General features: G+C 38.0%; 1 protein-coding gene across 1 annotated transcript in view; it reads right to left on the reverse strand.

Annotated features, from left to right (window-relative positions):
* Positions 1 to 19,203, reverse strand: part of PREX1 (phosphatidylinositol-3,4,5-trisphosphate dependent Rac exchange factor 1) — a gene marked incomplete at both ends in the record, with an annotated part of 144,915 nt that overhangs the window by 23,819 nt on the left and 101,893 nt on the right. Inside the window, 7 exons of the mRNA XM_079543293.1 lie at positions 2,426 to 2,518; positions 7,621 to 7,763; positions 9,054 to 9,126; positions 11,864 to 11,939; positions 13,768 to 13,817; positions 14,539 to 14,642; positions 16,919 to 17,019. Coding sequence (XP_079399419.1) covers positions 2,426 to 2,518; positions 7,621 to 7,763; positions 9,054 to 9,126; positions 11,864 to 11,939; positions 13,768 to 13,817; positions 14,539 to 14,642; positions 16,919 to 17,019 — 640 coding nt within the window. The remainder of the gene's footprint in view (positions 1 to 2,425; positions 2,519 to 7,620; positions 7,764 to 9,053; positions 9,127 to 11,863; positions 11,940 to 13,767; positions 13,818 to 14,538; positions 14,643 to 16,918; positions 17,020 to 19,203) is intronic.

The following is a 19,203-nucleotide window of genomic DNA, read 5'->3' on the forward strand; positions in this document are numbered from 1 at the left end:
TTTCCCACACACCAGCATTATTCCTAGCTTCCAGCTTGTTCTTTGCAATTCATCTGCATGGCCACTGGCCAAGCGGCTGCGCTTCGAACACATGCTGTTCAAACACCAGACATCTGCTCATCACTTGACTGTTCACAGTAAGACAGCAACTACACCTCCCAAAAGGATAATCTTTATTACTGTTGTTTCCTTCTGATAGAATATAATTCATAAACCAGCTCCAAGATTAAAAGCTGGGGAAGAAGTCCAGCTGTAACTAAGCTACAAGTGAGCTAGGTTAGGAAAGAAGGTAAGGTGCAAACTGAGGAGATGCTGACTGGTTATGGAATGTATTTCTGAAGACACGTGATTTTGGGATTGGCATGAGATGTGCCATATCTAAAACCAAAAAGCCACCTGTGGCATGTGCATGAAGTTCAGTGCTGTGTGCCACCAGAGCCTGTGCATGACAATTTTGACCCTGGTGTACTAGGAGATCAAAATGCCAAACTGAAAAGCAATGCATTGATCTTTAATAAATCCATGCAAGCTATAGGTTTGTTCAGTTGGTGAATCTGGAATTGTACTCTGGTCTAAAGTCTGACAGTTCTAATGAACATAATGCGCTGTGGTGGGCACTGTGAAGCAAAGCTGTACGTCTTAATTTTTGTCCCTGAAAAGTATGACAGCAGGCATATGGTCTGTAAATGGCCCACAGCTGCTGAGCCACACGGAATTACATGCTGGATATCCTTCTGGTATTACAAAGCCATTAAAAAGCCCAAGATCATAATTAAATACATTACTATTAGACTTCAGGTCTTTCCAGAATGAGCCTCCAATTCAGAGACATGCAGATTTAGTTCTTTTATTGAGCAATATTTTATGTTGAGGTTGAAAAGATGGGCTTATGGTCACAAATAATTTGTCTTGGAAGATAAAGATTCCTTAGATAATTGTGTGCTTCTGTTGTTTTAAAACACAAGCAGATTTGAAGGATATTCCACAGGCAGATTGCCAAAGCAAGGACAGCAGGATTATCTATCAGGCAATGGTTTACAGTGGAAGTTTAAATTAATAACATTTTTGGCCAACCTATGTTGATTTTAAGGATGGAATCAGTTTCTGTGGTGACCACAAAACAAATAAGAATTAGCAATACTGAGGTTATTTAATAATTAAATTAAAAAAAAAAAAAAAAAAAAAAAGTCCGCATTAAGTTTCAGCTCAAAATCCCTTCCTGTTTGACATTCCCTGCTTGCTAAAATCAGCATGCTCCAGTCAGCTGTCTGCATTTGGTCAGTCATCCAGGCCTACCTGTAGCCTAAAGATGGGATCAACAGATGACTGTAGACATTCAAATCCTGTAATGGTTGTTCTAGACTTTTATTTGGAAATATTGCTTCTGTGTGCTGCCACACAAAGTGATTTAGTCTCCTGTCTTGTCTTTATAGGTGCAATTCTCATGAGAGAATTTAGGGCATATGTTTTAAGGAAAGAAAATCACAAATCTAAAGTTTCCACTCAAATATACCAGTTTGTTGTTGTACATCTCCACTACCCCAGCCAACATTACTTGCCCTCTCTCATCAGATTTATCTGGTTCCACATCCTGGGCTGCAACAAAAGAGGGGTGGTGAGAGAAGAAGGTGATTGTCCCCCACTAACTTGTAAGGCCCATCTGGAGTGCTGTGCCTGGGGACTCCAGTATGGGAAGGATGTGGAGCTGTTGGAGAGGGTTCATAGGGCCACAAAGGGCTGGAGCACCTCTTCTATGAAGAAAGGTTGAATGATTTGGACTTGTTCAACTTAGAAAATAGAAGGCTCTGCGGAGATCTAATTGTGCCTTCCAGTACTAGAAGGGAGCTTACAAGCAGGACGGAGATCAACTTTTTGTGCAAGCAGATAATGACAGTACAAGAGGGAATGGCTTTAAGCCAATGGCTTTAAGCGGGGAGATTTAGGCTAGATGTTAGGAAGAAATTTCTTACTCAGAGGGTGGTGAGGTGCTGGAACAGGTTGCCCAGAGAGAATATGGGTGCCCCAACCATGGAGGCATTATGGGCCAGGCTGGATGAGGCCCTGGACCCTGACCTGGTAGTTGGGAACTTTGGTTGGTTGGTTGGCAGTCCAAGGTCTTCAAGGTCCCCTCTGACTTCAGGCATTCTATGATTCTATGAACCAGAGGTATCCTACCATCACATAAAGATACTGTTGCTGTCTGTCATCTATGAGAAATATTCAGCAAGGAAGTCACTAACAGATGCCAAAACCCTTGGTAATTTACATAAACAGTTTATTACCAGAGGAATTGTAGAAGACTTCAAATTTTCTGTTAGCTGCCTTTAAAACAAACAGACTTTAAGAGGATAGTTTTATACTTTTTTAAAACACAGAAACATTATTAGCTAGGAAAACCAAAATATTTACAATTATCAGGCCTTACCTCTGCAGAAGACCCTCTTCGAACTGACTTCACCACAACTGCTTTGTTCTTCTCTTCTATGTCAAATCCATAGTCATCCTCCTCAGGTAAAATCTTAAAAACAAAAAGAGCACCAGGCAACACTTCATAAATATGGAGTGAGTTGAAAGGCTGAAGAATGAAGTTCAGAAATTGGACTTTTCATTTAAAGCCATGATTGACATACACTTGCAGATCTTAAGGTCAAAAGGGACTATTGGGTTATTTGGTCTGAACTCCTACATAACACGAGCCATTACATTTAATCTATTATTTCTGCATTGATCCCCTTAGTGTACTAAAGCAGAATTTCTTGGCAGTTATCCAGCTATGATCTGCAGTCTTTAAGAAGTGAAGAATGTATTCCACCCCCGTGATGGTTTGTTCCAATAGTTAATCAATCTCCCACTAAAAATGCATGCTTCATTACTCAGTTGCTTTTGGTTTAAAATTCTAGCTCTTCATTTCTTGTAAGCTATTTCAACTTTCAAGAATTCATTAATATTCTGTATTTTCTGTTAGTAAATACACTTACAGATCAAAGTGAAGTGACTTACTCATTGCTATCCATTTTACATAAATTGGGCATCTTATGCCTATTTCTTATAGATAATTCTACATAAATCTACATCACAAGAGTTGGTCAGCTCGATTTAATCATTACACATCAGTTGTGATGTGTAAGAGAGAACACTGCAGGAAGACATACAAGACTCACGCAACATGCTCAGTCTGTACACTTTATGGTTGGTAGAAGATTGCTGTTCTTGCTTCTGGGAATCTGCTTCCTTTTATTTGCACTGAGGTCACACAGACCAACCTTATCGATATTTTTTTGAAATCATACAAATTATGGCAAATATATCATTCACCCATCCTTTTCTAGTGGTTTATTAAAATGAAAAAAGCTTAATAACCCCCTAACCATTTTAAAAAATGAACTAAGCCTGGCCTCTGGTAAGTGGACAAATAGAAATTCTAGCGGATAAACATCTTGCTGTGAGTTAATTCTACACATTTAAGAGCTATCCAATGAATCAGAATTGAGTTGAGAGGAGAAATAAAGCTATCTATAATCTAGCATGCCACTAGGAAAAGCACTATGAAGAATTACTTGATTCTGATGATTCCTGCTATCTCAGAATACTGCCCATTAACCACTAAAGTCAATCATCTTAAAATGTTGTCCTTTTCCAGGATTTAACCTTCGGAAAAAAACCTAAAGAAATAGAATCATCCTTTCTTGCAAGAGCCCTACAGCCACATTAAAATAATGCTTAACACAAAAGACCTGCAAAGCAAAAATCCTTCTAGAGGACATTTAGATTAAATGACAAAAAGGAAAGAAAGAAAAGTAAAAAAGATAAATGCCATTCTTTGATATTCCTAAGAAAATATTTTCAGAAACAATGCTCTTTAAGGTACATTCAATACAAGGAGAGCTCTCTGTTAAAAAGATGAGTACACCACCAGTTAGATTTTTAGTATTGCAGGTGTAATAAGTTTCAACCCAATCCAACATGTACTTACAGCACTACATGTCTGGAATTGAACAGAAACTTTTTAGGATACCTTACCATCCAATTCTCATTTTGCATTTGAAAGAACTGCTCAGTTTCTTTGATTGGACTTTGAAAGCGTAAGCAAAAAATGTATTTAAAAATTTAGAGGCTTTGATTTGCAAAACTTAAGAATCCATCAGCTACATAAGTCTACATGATCATTTGCATGCAGCTATCATTAAAATGCATGAATACCTTCTGTATGCTAGCATTTTTACTAACCTGTCTTCCTCTGTTTCCTAGTACTGCAAAATGTATTGTTTGAAAGCAAAGAACCAAAAAATATTTAAGAATCCCCAAATGCATCAACATTTGGAGCTTTATCACCATGTTGTAAAGAAAGAAATCTGACATTCTGTATACTGATGTTTCTGTACCAGGAGCACCCTTATGAAAATGTAAAGTATGCATAATATTCTACATGCAATACTTGGGAGAAGGCTACGATTCATTCTCTGCTAAAAAACAGCAATACCTTGCAATTCCCCAGCTGATTACCACTCATCCCTAAGGAGTCCAAACCAATTAAATAACTTGCCACTACAAGAATTATTTCTATGCCCCTGAAATACAATCGGTTCTTTTGAACATTAAGAAAGCAGCTGCTTAATCTTGAAAAACAACCACATTAAAAAAGGTACCCATATGAGATATAAGCCTTTTTAATCAAAAACAGAGGGCAAACATAGTCAGAAGCTATTTAGAGAGAATTTCTGCAGAGATGGGAGGGAAAAGAGGGGAGAAGAAAAGCTATGCAAAGGAAGGTTTATTACACCTGTGTCTGTTACATTCACAAAGCATTTTGTCGCATGGGTCATGAGAGCAGCAGTTAGCAGTGTGGTACCTTTCCTGTATGAGGAGAATTATGGTGTCAGAAAGTGCTTGGGGCGTGGAGATGTTCACTGTTTATGAAGGAAGATTTCTAGGAGCATGAAGATGACACAGGTGTGAGGCAGTTTGCTATCAGCTCATCCTCAGCTGCAGGGCAGCTTCTAGCACTGCATACATCTTGCTTGTGGTCATGCTAATATCAAGAGAACATGAGCAGTGGCGAAGTCCTGCAGATAGGCAGATAGATGAGATTTTGTATCCTAATTTTCGAATGGTAGACTGAGGTATGGAACAACTTGAGGTCCTGCCCAGACCATACAGCGAGTTCAAGTGTGAAATTAAACCAAAAACTCAGGTAGCCCTGACTTCTGTGCTCAAACTACTGGCTTTCATTGGTCACACTTCTGTACTCAGGCCCCTGAATGACTTGAATTCCAGGACATGACACAGCGCTGGCTGTGAATTGCAGTGAGACACTGCAACTACTCTCCTGTAACTACTGCAGCACACTACTGGGAGCTAGTGGATGCCCTGGAAAAATGCCCAGGTCTGGAAACTTGAGATTTAGACTTAGAGTCCAGATCACCAATTCAGCATGGTGGTTTTGAGAATGCTGCATAAAATGTACACAGGTATCACGTTTGAAATCAACTGAAATGCTTTTCTTTTGAGATCAGATAAATATATGAATATATCATATAAAGATATGTTGCAGTATATTAGTCTTCTGCAGACTCTAGCATTGTCTATGTACCATTTACCTTGGGCATCTGTCCTTGTTTGATACCAGCTTTAATTTGCATTGCAGTTGGCCTGGGCTAACAAATAGATGTGCTGATCACAAGTTCACAGCGTACTGATATAACCAAGCCACAATGCTTGGAATCAATCCAAAATCCAAATTTTTTTCAACTATAAAAGAATATTGTATATTTTTTCAGTGCATCGAGATTTATGTCCTTCAGTAAGAAACAATTGCACAAATAAATGTGTATCAAACTTTGTTTGAAGTGCATTATTTCAAACAAAGCACTGTTTTCCCTTGATATTTCCAATGATATATTCGCCAAAGCTTCTGTTGTTTTCTGTTTTCAAGCTCTCCTGTGATAGAGCAAACTTAGATGAATGGATAGGATTTGTTGCAGTAACCAACAAGGATTTCATGGAAAAGAAGTATTTCTCAAAAAACAGCACTGAAGAAACTCCATTAAACTTCCTATGGTGGGCTTGGAGAATGGGAAGCTTAAGAGGCTTCAGTTTGTTCTGTTCCTTTAGTGAATCCTAATAAATGATCGTTACACTAACAGAAAACAGAATCAAGCAGCTTTAAATCTCTCATTTCAAGACTAACATACAGTTGCTAGGTTTTGGAATTTTCTGTTTAACAGATAACCTTGAACTGGTAGAAAAAAATGGAAGATACTAGTCAATCTGTTTCTTCAATCATGTCTTGATAAGGAAGAGAACTAAAAATACCTGAACAATGACAGTTCCCACCATTCAGTGTGCAACTGATTGCTGAGTGCTTTGCAAATCACAGGGGAAAAAGCACCCAAAGTGTAACACCTTTTAACTGCTGCCTTTTATCCAGCACTTCTCCAGGAGAATAATCTTACTGGTCTGACACTCCAGTCTCCAGCACAGGATGCATAGAGCAACAATTCTGAGGTGTCGTGGTGCTTTAAATATTACTTCTTGCCATTGAGACAAACACAGATTGGTCTCCCAAGGCAACAGTGAGACAGTAAAGTTCATGTGAACCACAGGGAAAATTTTCCCATGTAATGGACCTCTGGATCTTTTCCAACAATTCTGTTTTTGTAGTTTCTGACTCAAGCTTTTATCCTGCTCCTGCATTCTGTTGTTCAAAGGGAGAAAAAGATAGGCCTGAAGCCTCAAAACAGAAAGCATGCACAATCCAACTACTACCAAGTGCAAAGCAGCATTAGAATAATCCAAGCACCATAAGAACTGTAATGGCATTCAGTGAGGTGGGGGATATGGGGAGAAAATAGTGTTGCAAAAGAATTAACATAAAGAACAATATTTTCTTGAAACTGTTTTCTGTAAAACAAAATAAGATTGATATTTGATCCAGCAATGCAGGGTGTATTCACATCACTTGATGCCTCAAAACATCTGTGTTTTGATCAGTTGTTTAACTCCTCTCTGAATCTACTGCCTCTATAATGGTGCTTAAACTGTGTTTACACTTTGTGGCAGATCACTCCAAAGATAGTACTGCTCACTGCTTTCTCCTCCACCACACTAACACTGTGGTGCATGCTCAGCAAACTCCAGGCTATTAAGACAACATCCTGGTCCCAGCTCACTTCCAGAATGCCTCTCTCAAGGGCTTTACAGGAGAAGAAATGGGTCTGGCTGTGAAATGGATGAAATAGTCATATCTGTGAGACTCCTCTTTTCTTGAGACCTGTCAGAAATAGGCAGGAACTTACTTGCATTTGTCATGGGTGTCTGTAAGCTTTCAGGTAGTGCAGTAGGTCTGGTCATGTGCTAGAGAAGGGAGCCTGCAACTTACTCATGTCTCTTGCTACTTGAATAAGTTGTGTAGTCTGCCTAGCTAGAAGAGTTTAACTGCAGAAATTGGAGTTCTGCAGCAAAATAGTTGAAGAATTAGTATTTTTGCAGTAAAGACAAGTCTAGCTAAACTGTAGTTCCAATTTTTATTCTACTCTATTCACTATTTTCCTTCTCATTCTCTAGCACAAAATAATACCAATTTCATAGAAAAATAAAAGTTTGCATTAACATATTTCTTACCAGAAGACCCTTTCCCAGGATGTTTTCCACAAGCTTAAAGTCATTACGTAATTGTTTGCTCTTGGAACTGGTGCCTTCCATCTCTTCATCAGCATAAAAGCGGAAATACAAGGATTCATCCTTAAATTCACTTTTCTCCAGAACTGGAAACAATATATATGAAAAACATACAAGTATTTACACAGAGCAAGACACAAAACATAAACAAAAAAAAGAAAGTTAACAGAAATCCTAAGTATTTCCCCTGTCTTTATAGACCAAAGACCAGATGCATCCCCATCACTGAACTATTCAGCTCTATATTTTTAAGCTACTACTGTATTTTACGGGCATACTTTTCTTTGCAGTGCATAGTCGTTCGTGATACCATGTTTGACTTCCCTGACAAATATATTTCATACAAAATGCAAATGATCCTCTTGGAAGAAAGATGCTACTCAATATTTTGGGCTTCTGTCCCATATAAAAAATAATATGGTAAAACCATACAAGAAAGAAAGAGGAGTAAAATATCTCTTTAAAGGAAAGATTACGGCTAAACAGCTTAAGACTTTTCAATAAAAATGGTTTGAAAGGAAAAAGAGATCTACAAAATTCTGGAAGGCATGATAGAGTTCTTCAATGTATTTTCAAGTATGAGACCTGGAAGGCCACAAAATAAAAGGTGTAAGTGACAACTTTGAACCTCGAGGAACTACTTCTTCATTCATGTATACTTTGCTGAGGAACTTCTTGCCAAACTGTGCTGTGACTGCCAAGTGTTAACATGGACTCAAAAGAGATCAAATTCTTCAATGAAAATCAATTATTCTTACATCAATTCTTTATTAGTTACTTAAAATATTCTGCTCTCAAACAGACAGAAAGTGTTATTTATGACTTATGTTGATAACTTATTGGACAAATGCTGTTATACTCCAAGGACTTTGCAATTTGATACCAATACAGTTGTGGTCTCTTTTCTTTCTCAGTTCAGCAGCAGCAGCACTAAGGATGGTTGATCCCTAAACTTGGCAGTTTGCTACTTCAGATTTGGAAGCTTCAGAGCTTCAGCTTCAAGGATTACACTTTTTGTCCAAGCTGCAGGAATTAGGCAATTTTACTTTGTACTGGACATTTCTTGAGTGAGATTTCAGTTCAGTACTTAGTTTATGCATTGGCCTGATGGCTCTGAAAGGGATGCAGCAAAAAAATAATCACTGCAGTGTTCACCATAGCTGGTATCAAGGGGATTTACTTGGGAGAGTACTCAGCTCAGACATTTTACATTAAGTTCAAAGGTTGTTTTTATATGGACCTGCTGGGATGTCAGGAGTTGTTTGCATGTCAGTATATATGGCACAATATATAGAAAAGGGATTTGCAAGCACTGTCAGCTAGTATGACTAAAGAGCACCTTTAATTGGCTGTGGGGAGGGATATTGATGCATTACCATGATGCATGAAACCATTATTGCAGAGTCCAACACCCAGTGCAACAGCTTCCTCACGAGTCTGACAGTCTCCCTAGAAACAAGAGAATAAATGTTATACCTCAGACAACTTCCTAAACTAAATTATTTCCCCTCCCCATCTCATGACTTGTGGCTCTGAAATTAGCAAATGCTCTTGGTAGGGAACAAAAGCAAGCAATTTATATAGCTACCCCCCTTGTCCAAATAGCATTAGTTCCTATATATGCATCTTTTCCCTCTGACAGGAATTAGTAGGACAAAGACCAGGATTCTGGAATACAACTGTTTAACATACAAAGGGATATAACGTTATCTCAAAGTAAAGACTTCTTATTTCAATTATAGTGTCAGACTTCAGGACCCATTAGGCACAGACAATAAAACTCAGACAGAGAGGTTGAGAGATCTTATCTATACTCCAAACCGAAGGGAAGAAAAAAAAAGTGTATTGCATGCAAACTCCAGAGGTCGGGCTGGTTAAAACTGCAGCAGCGCTCAATTTCCTTACACAGCAGTCTGACAAACAGAGGATTCAGTTGCTCACTACCTGAAGCCTTGAGTGTAGTATTTCAAAGCAGGTACCAAAGGTGACTTACAAATTTACTTTGAAAGAAACAGCATTACATTTTGCATTAAATTTTGTGGGCTTCACATCCTTGTTAAGTGGAGCAGTAGCTGTTTGTCAGGCAAATACTGGCAAAAAACTACTATGGTGTAAAGGTAGTACTTAAATGCAGAATCAGTTCTTTCAGTCAGTTACATTACTGGCTCTTGTTTAAGGACCTTCTTATTGTAAGGAGCAAGAAAAAGTCATGACATTTGCAAATCGAGAACTAAGTACTATCGTATAGGCAAGAAAAAGACTGGAGCACCTCTGGAGGAACTGCAGGATTATGCAATCACACAAGGAGAGGCAAGCAAAGGGCTTCAGTACACCTCAAGTTTAATTCTTATAAGAATTAATTTCAATCCCTGTCAGTCTTTCCTCATTTTTAACAGCCTGCCATGTGACAATTCTCATGGCTTACTTTACAATAATGTATGAGATAAATGGGTAGTTTACAGAGGTTGGGACTTAAAAATCTAATTTATTCTTTCGACTGTAAATAAACTGAAAGATAAGAGACTCCTACAGTTATTTTTTTAACCTTTAGATATCTGTTTGTGTTTTAGACAGCAATATGTATGTAGGAAGGCCATAAATCATATGCAATTCGTACTAGATCAGCTTATTCCTGATGCTTGATCTTAAAACATTTCCCTAGCGAAACAGCATTCTCTAATTAAAGAAAGTAACAGGCAGTTATCAAATCAGGCACCATCACCAATATTTTCAAGAACAGATGCCTAATGTTAAACTGACACATTGATATTTGAGCAGTTAAATAAACAGACTTTTGCAAAAAGCTGAGCATTCAGCAACTCTCACTAAAATCTGTTTTTAGCTAGCATAGCAATTGAAAATAATTCAGTCAGGTATGAAAGCTGCAAGCAAACTACTGTTTGTAAGAATTCAGCAGCTAAAACTGATTTAGCTAAAAAGACTGGAACTCATCTAAGCTGTAGACAGTGATTTAAATATTTAACAATGTTCCCTTTGAACATAACACAGAAAATTTCCCCTCATCCTTGTACCAGTGTATGTGTATGCATGGACATATGTGCATAATGCAAATTACACAGAATTCTATATCTCCATTTCAGGTTTTAGTACAAACTGTTTCAATCTTAATCTAAAAGTTCAGTAAATAGAGAACTAATAGCATACTAACACACCAGAAAGAAAAAAAATGGGGAAGGAAATGAGCAACCTTTTCCCAGAGGGAGAGGTGATCTTTTACACTGACATTTGGGTCTTTCTACTGTCTGTGGTATTGATTAGTTATTGTAACGGCCAGATTAGTCTGATTTCAGCTCTGTTTTTTGGCCAAAGCAGATTTCTTTTCTTCATCCTTCCATGAAGACTGTTAAATTACACGTAACTGATACAACAATTTCAGTACTAACGTGCTTGCTCTTCTCCATGCTTTTAATAGGAAAACAATCAACTACTCCATTCTCATTTAGTTATTTAGCACAGAACAACCTTAAGTTATAGCGATCTTACTAACATAGAAGGATGTCATGTGCAATTATAGGAAACATCTCTGACAAACAACATCCCTGGTAATCAGAGGTCTGACTCTAACTCAAACTAGTCACCTTCTGTGCCATTTTGGCAGCATAGGACTTGATGTGATTGTAAATCAGACCATCATTTAAGACAAAACCAGAGCATGCAGTAGACCCTACGGCAGTGAGCAAGGGGCCATACTCTCCCCTTAGACTGCTTTAGACTGTGAAAGCTAAATTGTAACTACCCTGATCTATAGGCTTTTCTCTGTAATTACAAGGTAAGTATTGGGCAACTCCAATTTGTAAAGATAATGGTGCAGGTTGTGGTATGAAGCTGTAGATTCATTCTTAATTTGTACCACATCAATCCTAGATTATAAGAAATGAACACTGCATTTAATGTCTTCAAAAAAGAAATCACAAGAAACAGAAATGGTCTGCAGTAACGACCAGTTCACCACTCCTAGGGCTAATACAGAACCTCCTTCTTCTTTATGCTGCCAAATAACAAGCTTTGACCACATGAGCAATAAAATGAGTGTAAATTCAAAGAAATTGAATATATTCAATTATATTAAAATGCCCTCTAGAGAAATGTGTTATATTTACTTTTAAATGGAACTGAAAAATTAAGCTACTTCTCAAAGACAGCAACGTCTTAAAAAAATCCGTACCTGTGCAATAAGCCAGTCCACCAGCTTACTTGCAGGTATTACTGATTTGTAGGTCTTTAGGTGATAATCACGGTCTCTAAAAAAGAGAATTCAGGGAAAATCAGGCATAACTAAAGAATGAAACTTTCATGGCCACTGGGACCATTTCACAGTCTATTTATATCTGTAATGGCAACTCAAGGGAAGTCTTAAGTCTTTGTGTCAAATCAACCTCTTCATTAGTACCACATAATTTTATATTTCCTTTTTCTCTAAAAATATGATATCAAACCACCATCTGAAATTCATCCCACTCAACTTTTCCTTTTACTAATTGCCTACAGATAAAAATACATTCAGTTTCCTTTTATAAGTAAATGCAACTGAAAAATAGAATGCAGGGTGTGAGAAATCAGAAATGGGGTTCTCACAACTTTGGGGGGGAAAAAAAAGCAAAAACAAACAAACAACGTGACAGCATTTCCAGAAATGTGCTCTCAGAACAAAAACTTTCCTCATAGTGCTTACACACATTTTTCACGTTGTCTTCCAGTAATGTGCTAAACCCAGCACAAAACTGTAGGAGTTTTCCAGGCAGTTTTCTGTTCATACAATCTTATCTTGAGAAAATATGCTTTTGAAATGTCAGAACAATAAAGGAAAACATTAAAATGCTCAGTATAAATGAGTACAGGTTTCCAGATTGTGAGTGGCAACTCTCAACATTTTCATACAGATACTGACCTGGGCTACAGCTTTGAATAAGTTGGCATTAGGATCCCAGGCCCACCCAGCCTTTCAGTTCTAGTACTTAAAGGCTTATCATGATCCATATTTCACTGATTATTTCCTCTTTTTCAACCTAACCTGAACAAGAAGTGAGCTTGTACCACAAAACACTGTTCAGAACCATCATCTGCAGGTGAGTAGTCAAACAGATGTGGGAACCATCAAAATTTTGGCAGAACCTGGCTGCTTCACAGAAGGCAGAGGAATACAGTGTTCCTCACAAGCTGTTTCTTATCTATGAACCAAAGTATTGTTCATCAAATCTGTAAACAGAGATCACATTTTCTTCCTCTCACAAATTCCCATGAATTAGATCAGAGACATAGTCAGAACCCTTTTTATGTGTAACACTTGTCTGAAACATTTTCCTTTTTATATGTTATCCTCCCAAAGCTTGCTTTGCTGCAAGTGAGGTACATCATCTTCTCCTTGAAATACACCAGCGTTAGACTTCACTTAAAGAAAATTATAAAGACAAAGGCTATATATAAACTCCCAAGTTGCCAGGGAAAGAGCTAAGCAAAATCATATTTCAAGGCTCTCCACAAAATAATTGAATTGTGAATTGTGATTCCTCCAGATCCTCGTGGTTCATGCACTACCTATGCTAAGTCATTTTCCTATGATTTAGGAATGTTGCAACACAGAAAGTAGATCTTTCCCGTCCTGCTAACAGGATTGCAGGGATCAGCACTCTGAAAATGCCAAATAAAACAGAGGTCAAACGATAGATCAAAAAGTAAAAAGGGGTTTGCACAACTACTTGCTAGATAAAAGTTAGCTCCTGAAACATTAGGCTTGTCAAGCAAAAAGACATGAATAAGACATGAAAAGATAAAAGCCTGGGGAACTCAGTTTTGTAACACTGAGGTGAAAGGAAGGATCAGTAGGAAAGCCTGAACACAGGCTGAAAAAGTTAAGTCTACCCAGATGGATTCTAAAACTTCTGAGATTCTGCAATTTTGTACCAGTCATGCACAGACACGAGCTGTTACTAACACAAATTAATTCTGACACGAGAAGATTCTCCAGCTGAGATTCTATTACATAAATAGCACATTGATAAAAGAGCAACAAAAATGCTTATTCCAGTTTATCCCGAGAAGGATTTCAATACAATATGAGGGTGAACTTACTTTACCACAGGAGTGTACAGGCAGTGTAGTCGGCAGTAGAGTCGAACACCCTGAAGAGGGAAAGATAGATGGATGTTATTACCATTTTTTTCTTTTACAAATAAAATGCTGACGAGTAGAGCTAGAAAAACCTGGACACTGATGTCTCTGCTCAGCTAGAATTATCTACTGATTAACTGTTTTACAAAACAAATCCCTTATACTCTGACAAACTATTTTCTTCTTTCCCAGCATTCAGAACCCCAAAAATCTGCCCTTTAATCTCCAACCAACTCCGTTCCAACGTCTTCTCCATTAATCTTTCTTCCCAATTAACCCATTATCTCATTTCCATAAGAAGAAATGAAATGCATTAAAAAGGTTTATGGGCAGATATGGGTCATCAGAACTCATCTGACATGTATTTATCAGGAAATGCAGTTAAATACTGATGGCTTCTGACTCCCTGAATCATACTGCTCGGATTTTCAACAGACATTTTGCATTATGGCATACTATTTTCTCCTAAGACCTTTTGTTACAATGTAGTAGAATTTTAATCAGCAGTCTTGATTGCGGTGACAACTTTATTGTTATTTATGGCTAACCTCTGCTTCCTCTCCCTAGAGTGAATGTCTCCTTTGACATTAGCACAGTTAACTGAACAGAATGAAGGTAAACAATACTAGGGATCTCCAACACAACGTGACACTGACATTCAGAGGCAGAGGAAACTCTTTTGAAGGTTCTTTTGCAAATCGCTAGTTTTCAAGTAAGCACTGTAACACAAACCTTGGACATGATGTCTTCCAACTCACTTCTTGGCTTATATGTTCCATCATCATAGCGAAATCTGTACATCACCTGCTCATTCTTAAACTGGTGCTTATCTGAAACTAAAACATCAGTATGATAATTAAAATCAGTATTTTTCCCCCATCATGTTGTTCATAGGCCAGCTGGTCCTTCTACATTTAAGATGTCTTGTTTACATATAGATGCTTATGTGCACTTCTGAATAGCTCCACCAACAAAAGCAACTTTATAAAATCAACATTTCTTCCTTTTGCATAAGATTCAATTTCTGTAAGGCACTGGAAATGGTCCCAGTAAAGGTAATCGGGGTCGTCTGATGTTTTTTGATGAATTTTGAACAAAGTGCCTGCAAATTCCTACAACAGTTATCACAGCATTAAAGCCATTTTGCAGCTGCCTAAAGCTCTGCAGTTCCAAACGCAGAGAGTATTCTGGTGGGACAAACTACAGCTGTTAGAAGTATTCTTCTACCAGGATTCTTGAATTTAATTGTGAGTTTCTCCTAAAATTTAAATAGCACTTCTGAGAGACCCAGAATTGCAATTCTTCACTCAGAAGAACTATGCTATGGGCAGTTAAAGTTATTTGGTCATACTTTATGCTAACAGGCTTTAAAGACAAGCACAAAATTTTTGTGTGACAACATTTTTAAAAGGTGCATTGGCTAATGTCAGAAGAGTCAAAAAACATATACAGTTTCAAACACATTTATCCAACAAGCTAAATCAGAAGAGGATTGAAGTCATATCAAACCATATGGGACGCAAAAGAGGGAAACCCTCACAAAAAGATTATAATTTAATAATTGGTAGAAATTATCTGTTACCCTGATTCATAAGTAAGTGATAACTATAAAGTGCCAAAGATTGTTCAAATTCAAAGTAAGCTATGAAGTATCTTCTAGACAGTACAATATCCAGTGTAAATGTGCCATTGTTCACAACTTAATATAATGGAGACCGTAACAACTATGTACAAAGGGGGTGATCTAGAGAACAGTAATCTAAGCAGACAGCAGGTGAGCTGGTGTAGCTCAGTCACTGCAATCTTTCCTGCCTTTGCCATGGCCAGATCTTTGTGCTGGCCTGTCCTTTAGCATTTTGGATGCAGTATTTCACAGTACAAGCACAACACTTGATGAACTGAGAAAAAATACTATTTAAGGTGCACCTTAGGCAGTTTGATTAACCTGAAACAACTGACTGCACTGTTAGTCCAACTCAGAAGTACTAGGATTCAGTTTGAGATTTAGTCTGCCCCTTGCAAAGCACATAGGACAGTTTTTTAGAAGGCAGAAGCTAGAAATTCTAAACATTTTTCCTCATAATGTAGGACAACTTGGCCCATGAATATGTCATGAAGATTTCTGCTCATGGTGATGTTTTTCCTTAATTTCACAGAATAAACCAAAATACGCAGAATCAAGTGCATATATGTTTGTGTGTGGTGGAATCTCACTCTGGATTTTGTATTTCTAAAGCCAGTTGACATTCAACTCTGTAGAAAATATCTCTTGTGCCCAGAAGATGAGATTCCAGTCAGTTCTGCTGTGTGTTGTAGGTACCAATACTTACATATTACCAGGCCCAGAGAAAGAAAAAAAAAAAAACAGAATAAACAGAAACACAAAGGAATGGAGAACAACACTTTGCCACTTAGCAATCTTCTCTGGCCCTGCTTTCCAGGCAGGCTGAAAGATCAGCAGTTTTCATCTGACAGTAACGTTACGCCAAGTGAAAACAAAAGATAAAAGACATTGTATGATGTAGAGTAGGGGTAACTGCTTAATTATGGTGCTTAAGTTTTAAGTTCTTGCTATGTTAAGGGGTGCATAATGAGAAACGTTCTTCTCTAGTTATTTATCAAAATTTCAAGGGATATTTTCTTAACTAAATCAAGCACAGCAAATACCTTCTAATGTCTAGCAATAACTGTCATTGGAGACAGTAACAGCTAGTAACTCTAACCAGAGGTAACATTAAAACCAAATCAGATGCATCTTGTTTGGTGTATTTCAGTAAGAGATGCAGTGGATGTAACAGCACAATTTCCTCCGAGCTATAAATTTGTGTTCAGACAAAAAGAATGGTGCTGAAAGGGTCAGAGTATGAAATTACGGCAGGGTAAGCAGTCATGAATAGCAAGTCTCACTGACAGTGCAACTATACATATTCAGTTTTCATGATTTAGATTTGCCCGCTGCCATTAATTCTAAAAGTCACTAACCACTGAGGATTTGCCGGGTATGATACAGAAGAGCATTTGAACATCATGTGAACAGCCACAGTCAACTGTTCACCCTCATTCCCAAGGCATTGCTGAAATCTGGCATCTCTTTATGGCACAGAGCACTTACCATGATGAATAATTCCATTTTCCAACAGCGCCTGTCCCAGGTTGACCCCTTCCTCTGGTTTGCTTATCTCTCCAATGTCTGTGAGCCATGATACAAACTCACTGAAAAGGAAAACAGAACAGAAACAATTTTCTTTTTCTCTCTGAATATAAGCAGACACGAGCCTCTGCAAGTCATCAGTCAACCACAGGCAACACTGTCTTTGAAGCAAATGTGAAAATTGTTGTGAAGACTGATAGTTCTCTGTGACTTAATTTCATACATTTCTGGAATAAATATCTGCAGAAGATCCAGATCTCCTATTCGTGACTTTTCCCACCACTCCCCTTAGATCATCCTAATTAACACCTACACAAAAGGGAAGAAGGCCTATCAGAGTCTATAAAACTGCTGCAGATCCTTACTTTATTGAGCCACGATGACCTTAGAAACAAAAAGTTGCACAGAAAGCAGCAACTCCAGTCCAAGCTCTCTCTCCAAGCTGTGTTCACTGTCTGATTTAATTATATATGCTCACCTTTCTTCACTGGCTCTGTTTTTTTTCTCCCTTAATCATGTAATTGTGTAGGCTTTCAATGAAATCACAGTAGGACTTAGGACAGAAGATTCGAACTCACTGAATTCAAGCGCAGAACAGAACAACCAACCCCCCCCCTAACAGTTTAATTTAAGGTCATTTACTAAAGCTGGTGCCTTGGAGATACATAAAAGGTGCTTCTAATTTACAGACAAGAAGTGCTAAGTCTGTCTGCATACACAGCATGAAATAAAACCTCTCTCTGTTGAGGGGCAGAGCTGCCCATATGGGCAGAATAAGGGCCAGAAATGGATAGGTAGGATATTACTCAATTAGAAACAGTTAAGTACAGAAAAACGGATATTGCAAGTCCTGCCAAAGCCCTAGGGGACCTGAGTTTCCCAGGTTAATTAGTAATTAAGCAAGAAATGCATTAAATTAAAAATATAATAACAAAAGGAACATATAAAAGTAGAACAACATATGGGAAATCTACGTTCAATAAACCACTTGGGTGCTTGCCAATATGCAGAGGGTTGCTGCTTATCAAAATCAGCATCCATGCCTCCAACTGTGGGCTCTACATGAAGCATTTTTAGTCTTCATGTTTATCAGAGCTGACTCATCTAAGCTGTAGGTAGCATTTACATTTTGTCTTTACAATAACAACAACAATTTCAGTAACAAAAATCTGAGTTTGCTGAGGTCCTACTCTATATCTTTCATAATGTAGAAAAAGCAGCACAATCTGTTCAACTACATCAGGGGAATCCCATGGAAAACAGCAGACTTCATTAAAACTCCTAAAACTCCTAAAAGCCAGACTACTGTAGAGTTGAGTCAGGCTCCGTATCTCATAAGGAAATGGAGAAGAAAGAACAATCCTCTGCATCAATTACTGGGAACACAAAGCATAGACTCTCTGGAGTGCTCCAGCCAGACGTACTGGCCAATGACAGTAATCACATCAAGCACCCAGGGTAGATGCCCAGGTTGCTATATATTTTCCATCAAATGCAATGCATCCGTGACAGTTTGTAACACTTAAACCACTGCCCAAAACTGAAGCAGAACACTGATGACCTCTTAGCTTTCCTACAACTTTCATTTGGAACTGTGTCCCTAGAGTTCATTGGGATTCTAAATGTAAGGCAGTCATCTTAAAGCTTGAAACGGAGAGCTGAAAAAGCAAAATAAATGAATACTATTCTCAATGCTCTGAAGTTTCATTGCTACGGGATAGCTTTCTTAAAAGCCATTTTAAGACTTCCATGGCATTTGACTCATAAGTAAAATCAATAATCATTTGCCTGAAAATTTTATAAACACTGCAAAGTGCATGGCCCAGAAATACTCCAAGAGGGCTGTTGTTTTTCTCTGGGATATGAGACTTGCTAAAAGAAATCCATTCAAAAAATTTCTGGCAAAATTTGATTTGTTTCCCAATCTCATTCTAAGTAGATCTCGGTATAACTGAGAGCATCTCTACTGCCCAGCACTGCCCTGCTGAGTTCTCATTTGGCATACTAGCTAGGATGCCACCTCCCAGCTAATATCTCTGAAATTAAGGGACTGAAAATAGCTGGATTTCTACTCAAGAAATACATACAAGAAACATATGAAAATCCAGCCCATCCAGTTTTGTGCAATATTATCAGATATGTCTGGAATCTCCTGAGGTTAACAGATCCTCTCTATTACAAGTACAACACAGTCAAGGGTTTGCAATCAGTTTAGTGCAGTGCTGAAATGAAGCACAGCAAGCATA

This window comes from Tetrao urogallus (assembly GCF_951394365.1).
Source record: "Tetrao urogallus genome assembly, chromosome: 16".
NCBI lineage: Eukaryota > Metazoa > Chordata > Aves > Galliformes > Phasianidae > Tetrao > Tetrao urogallus.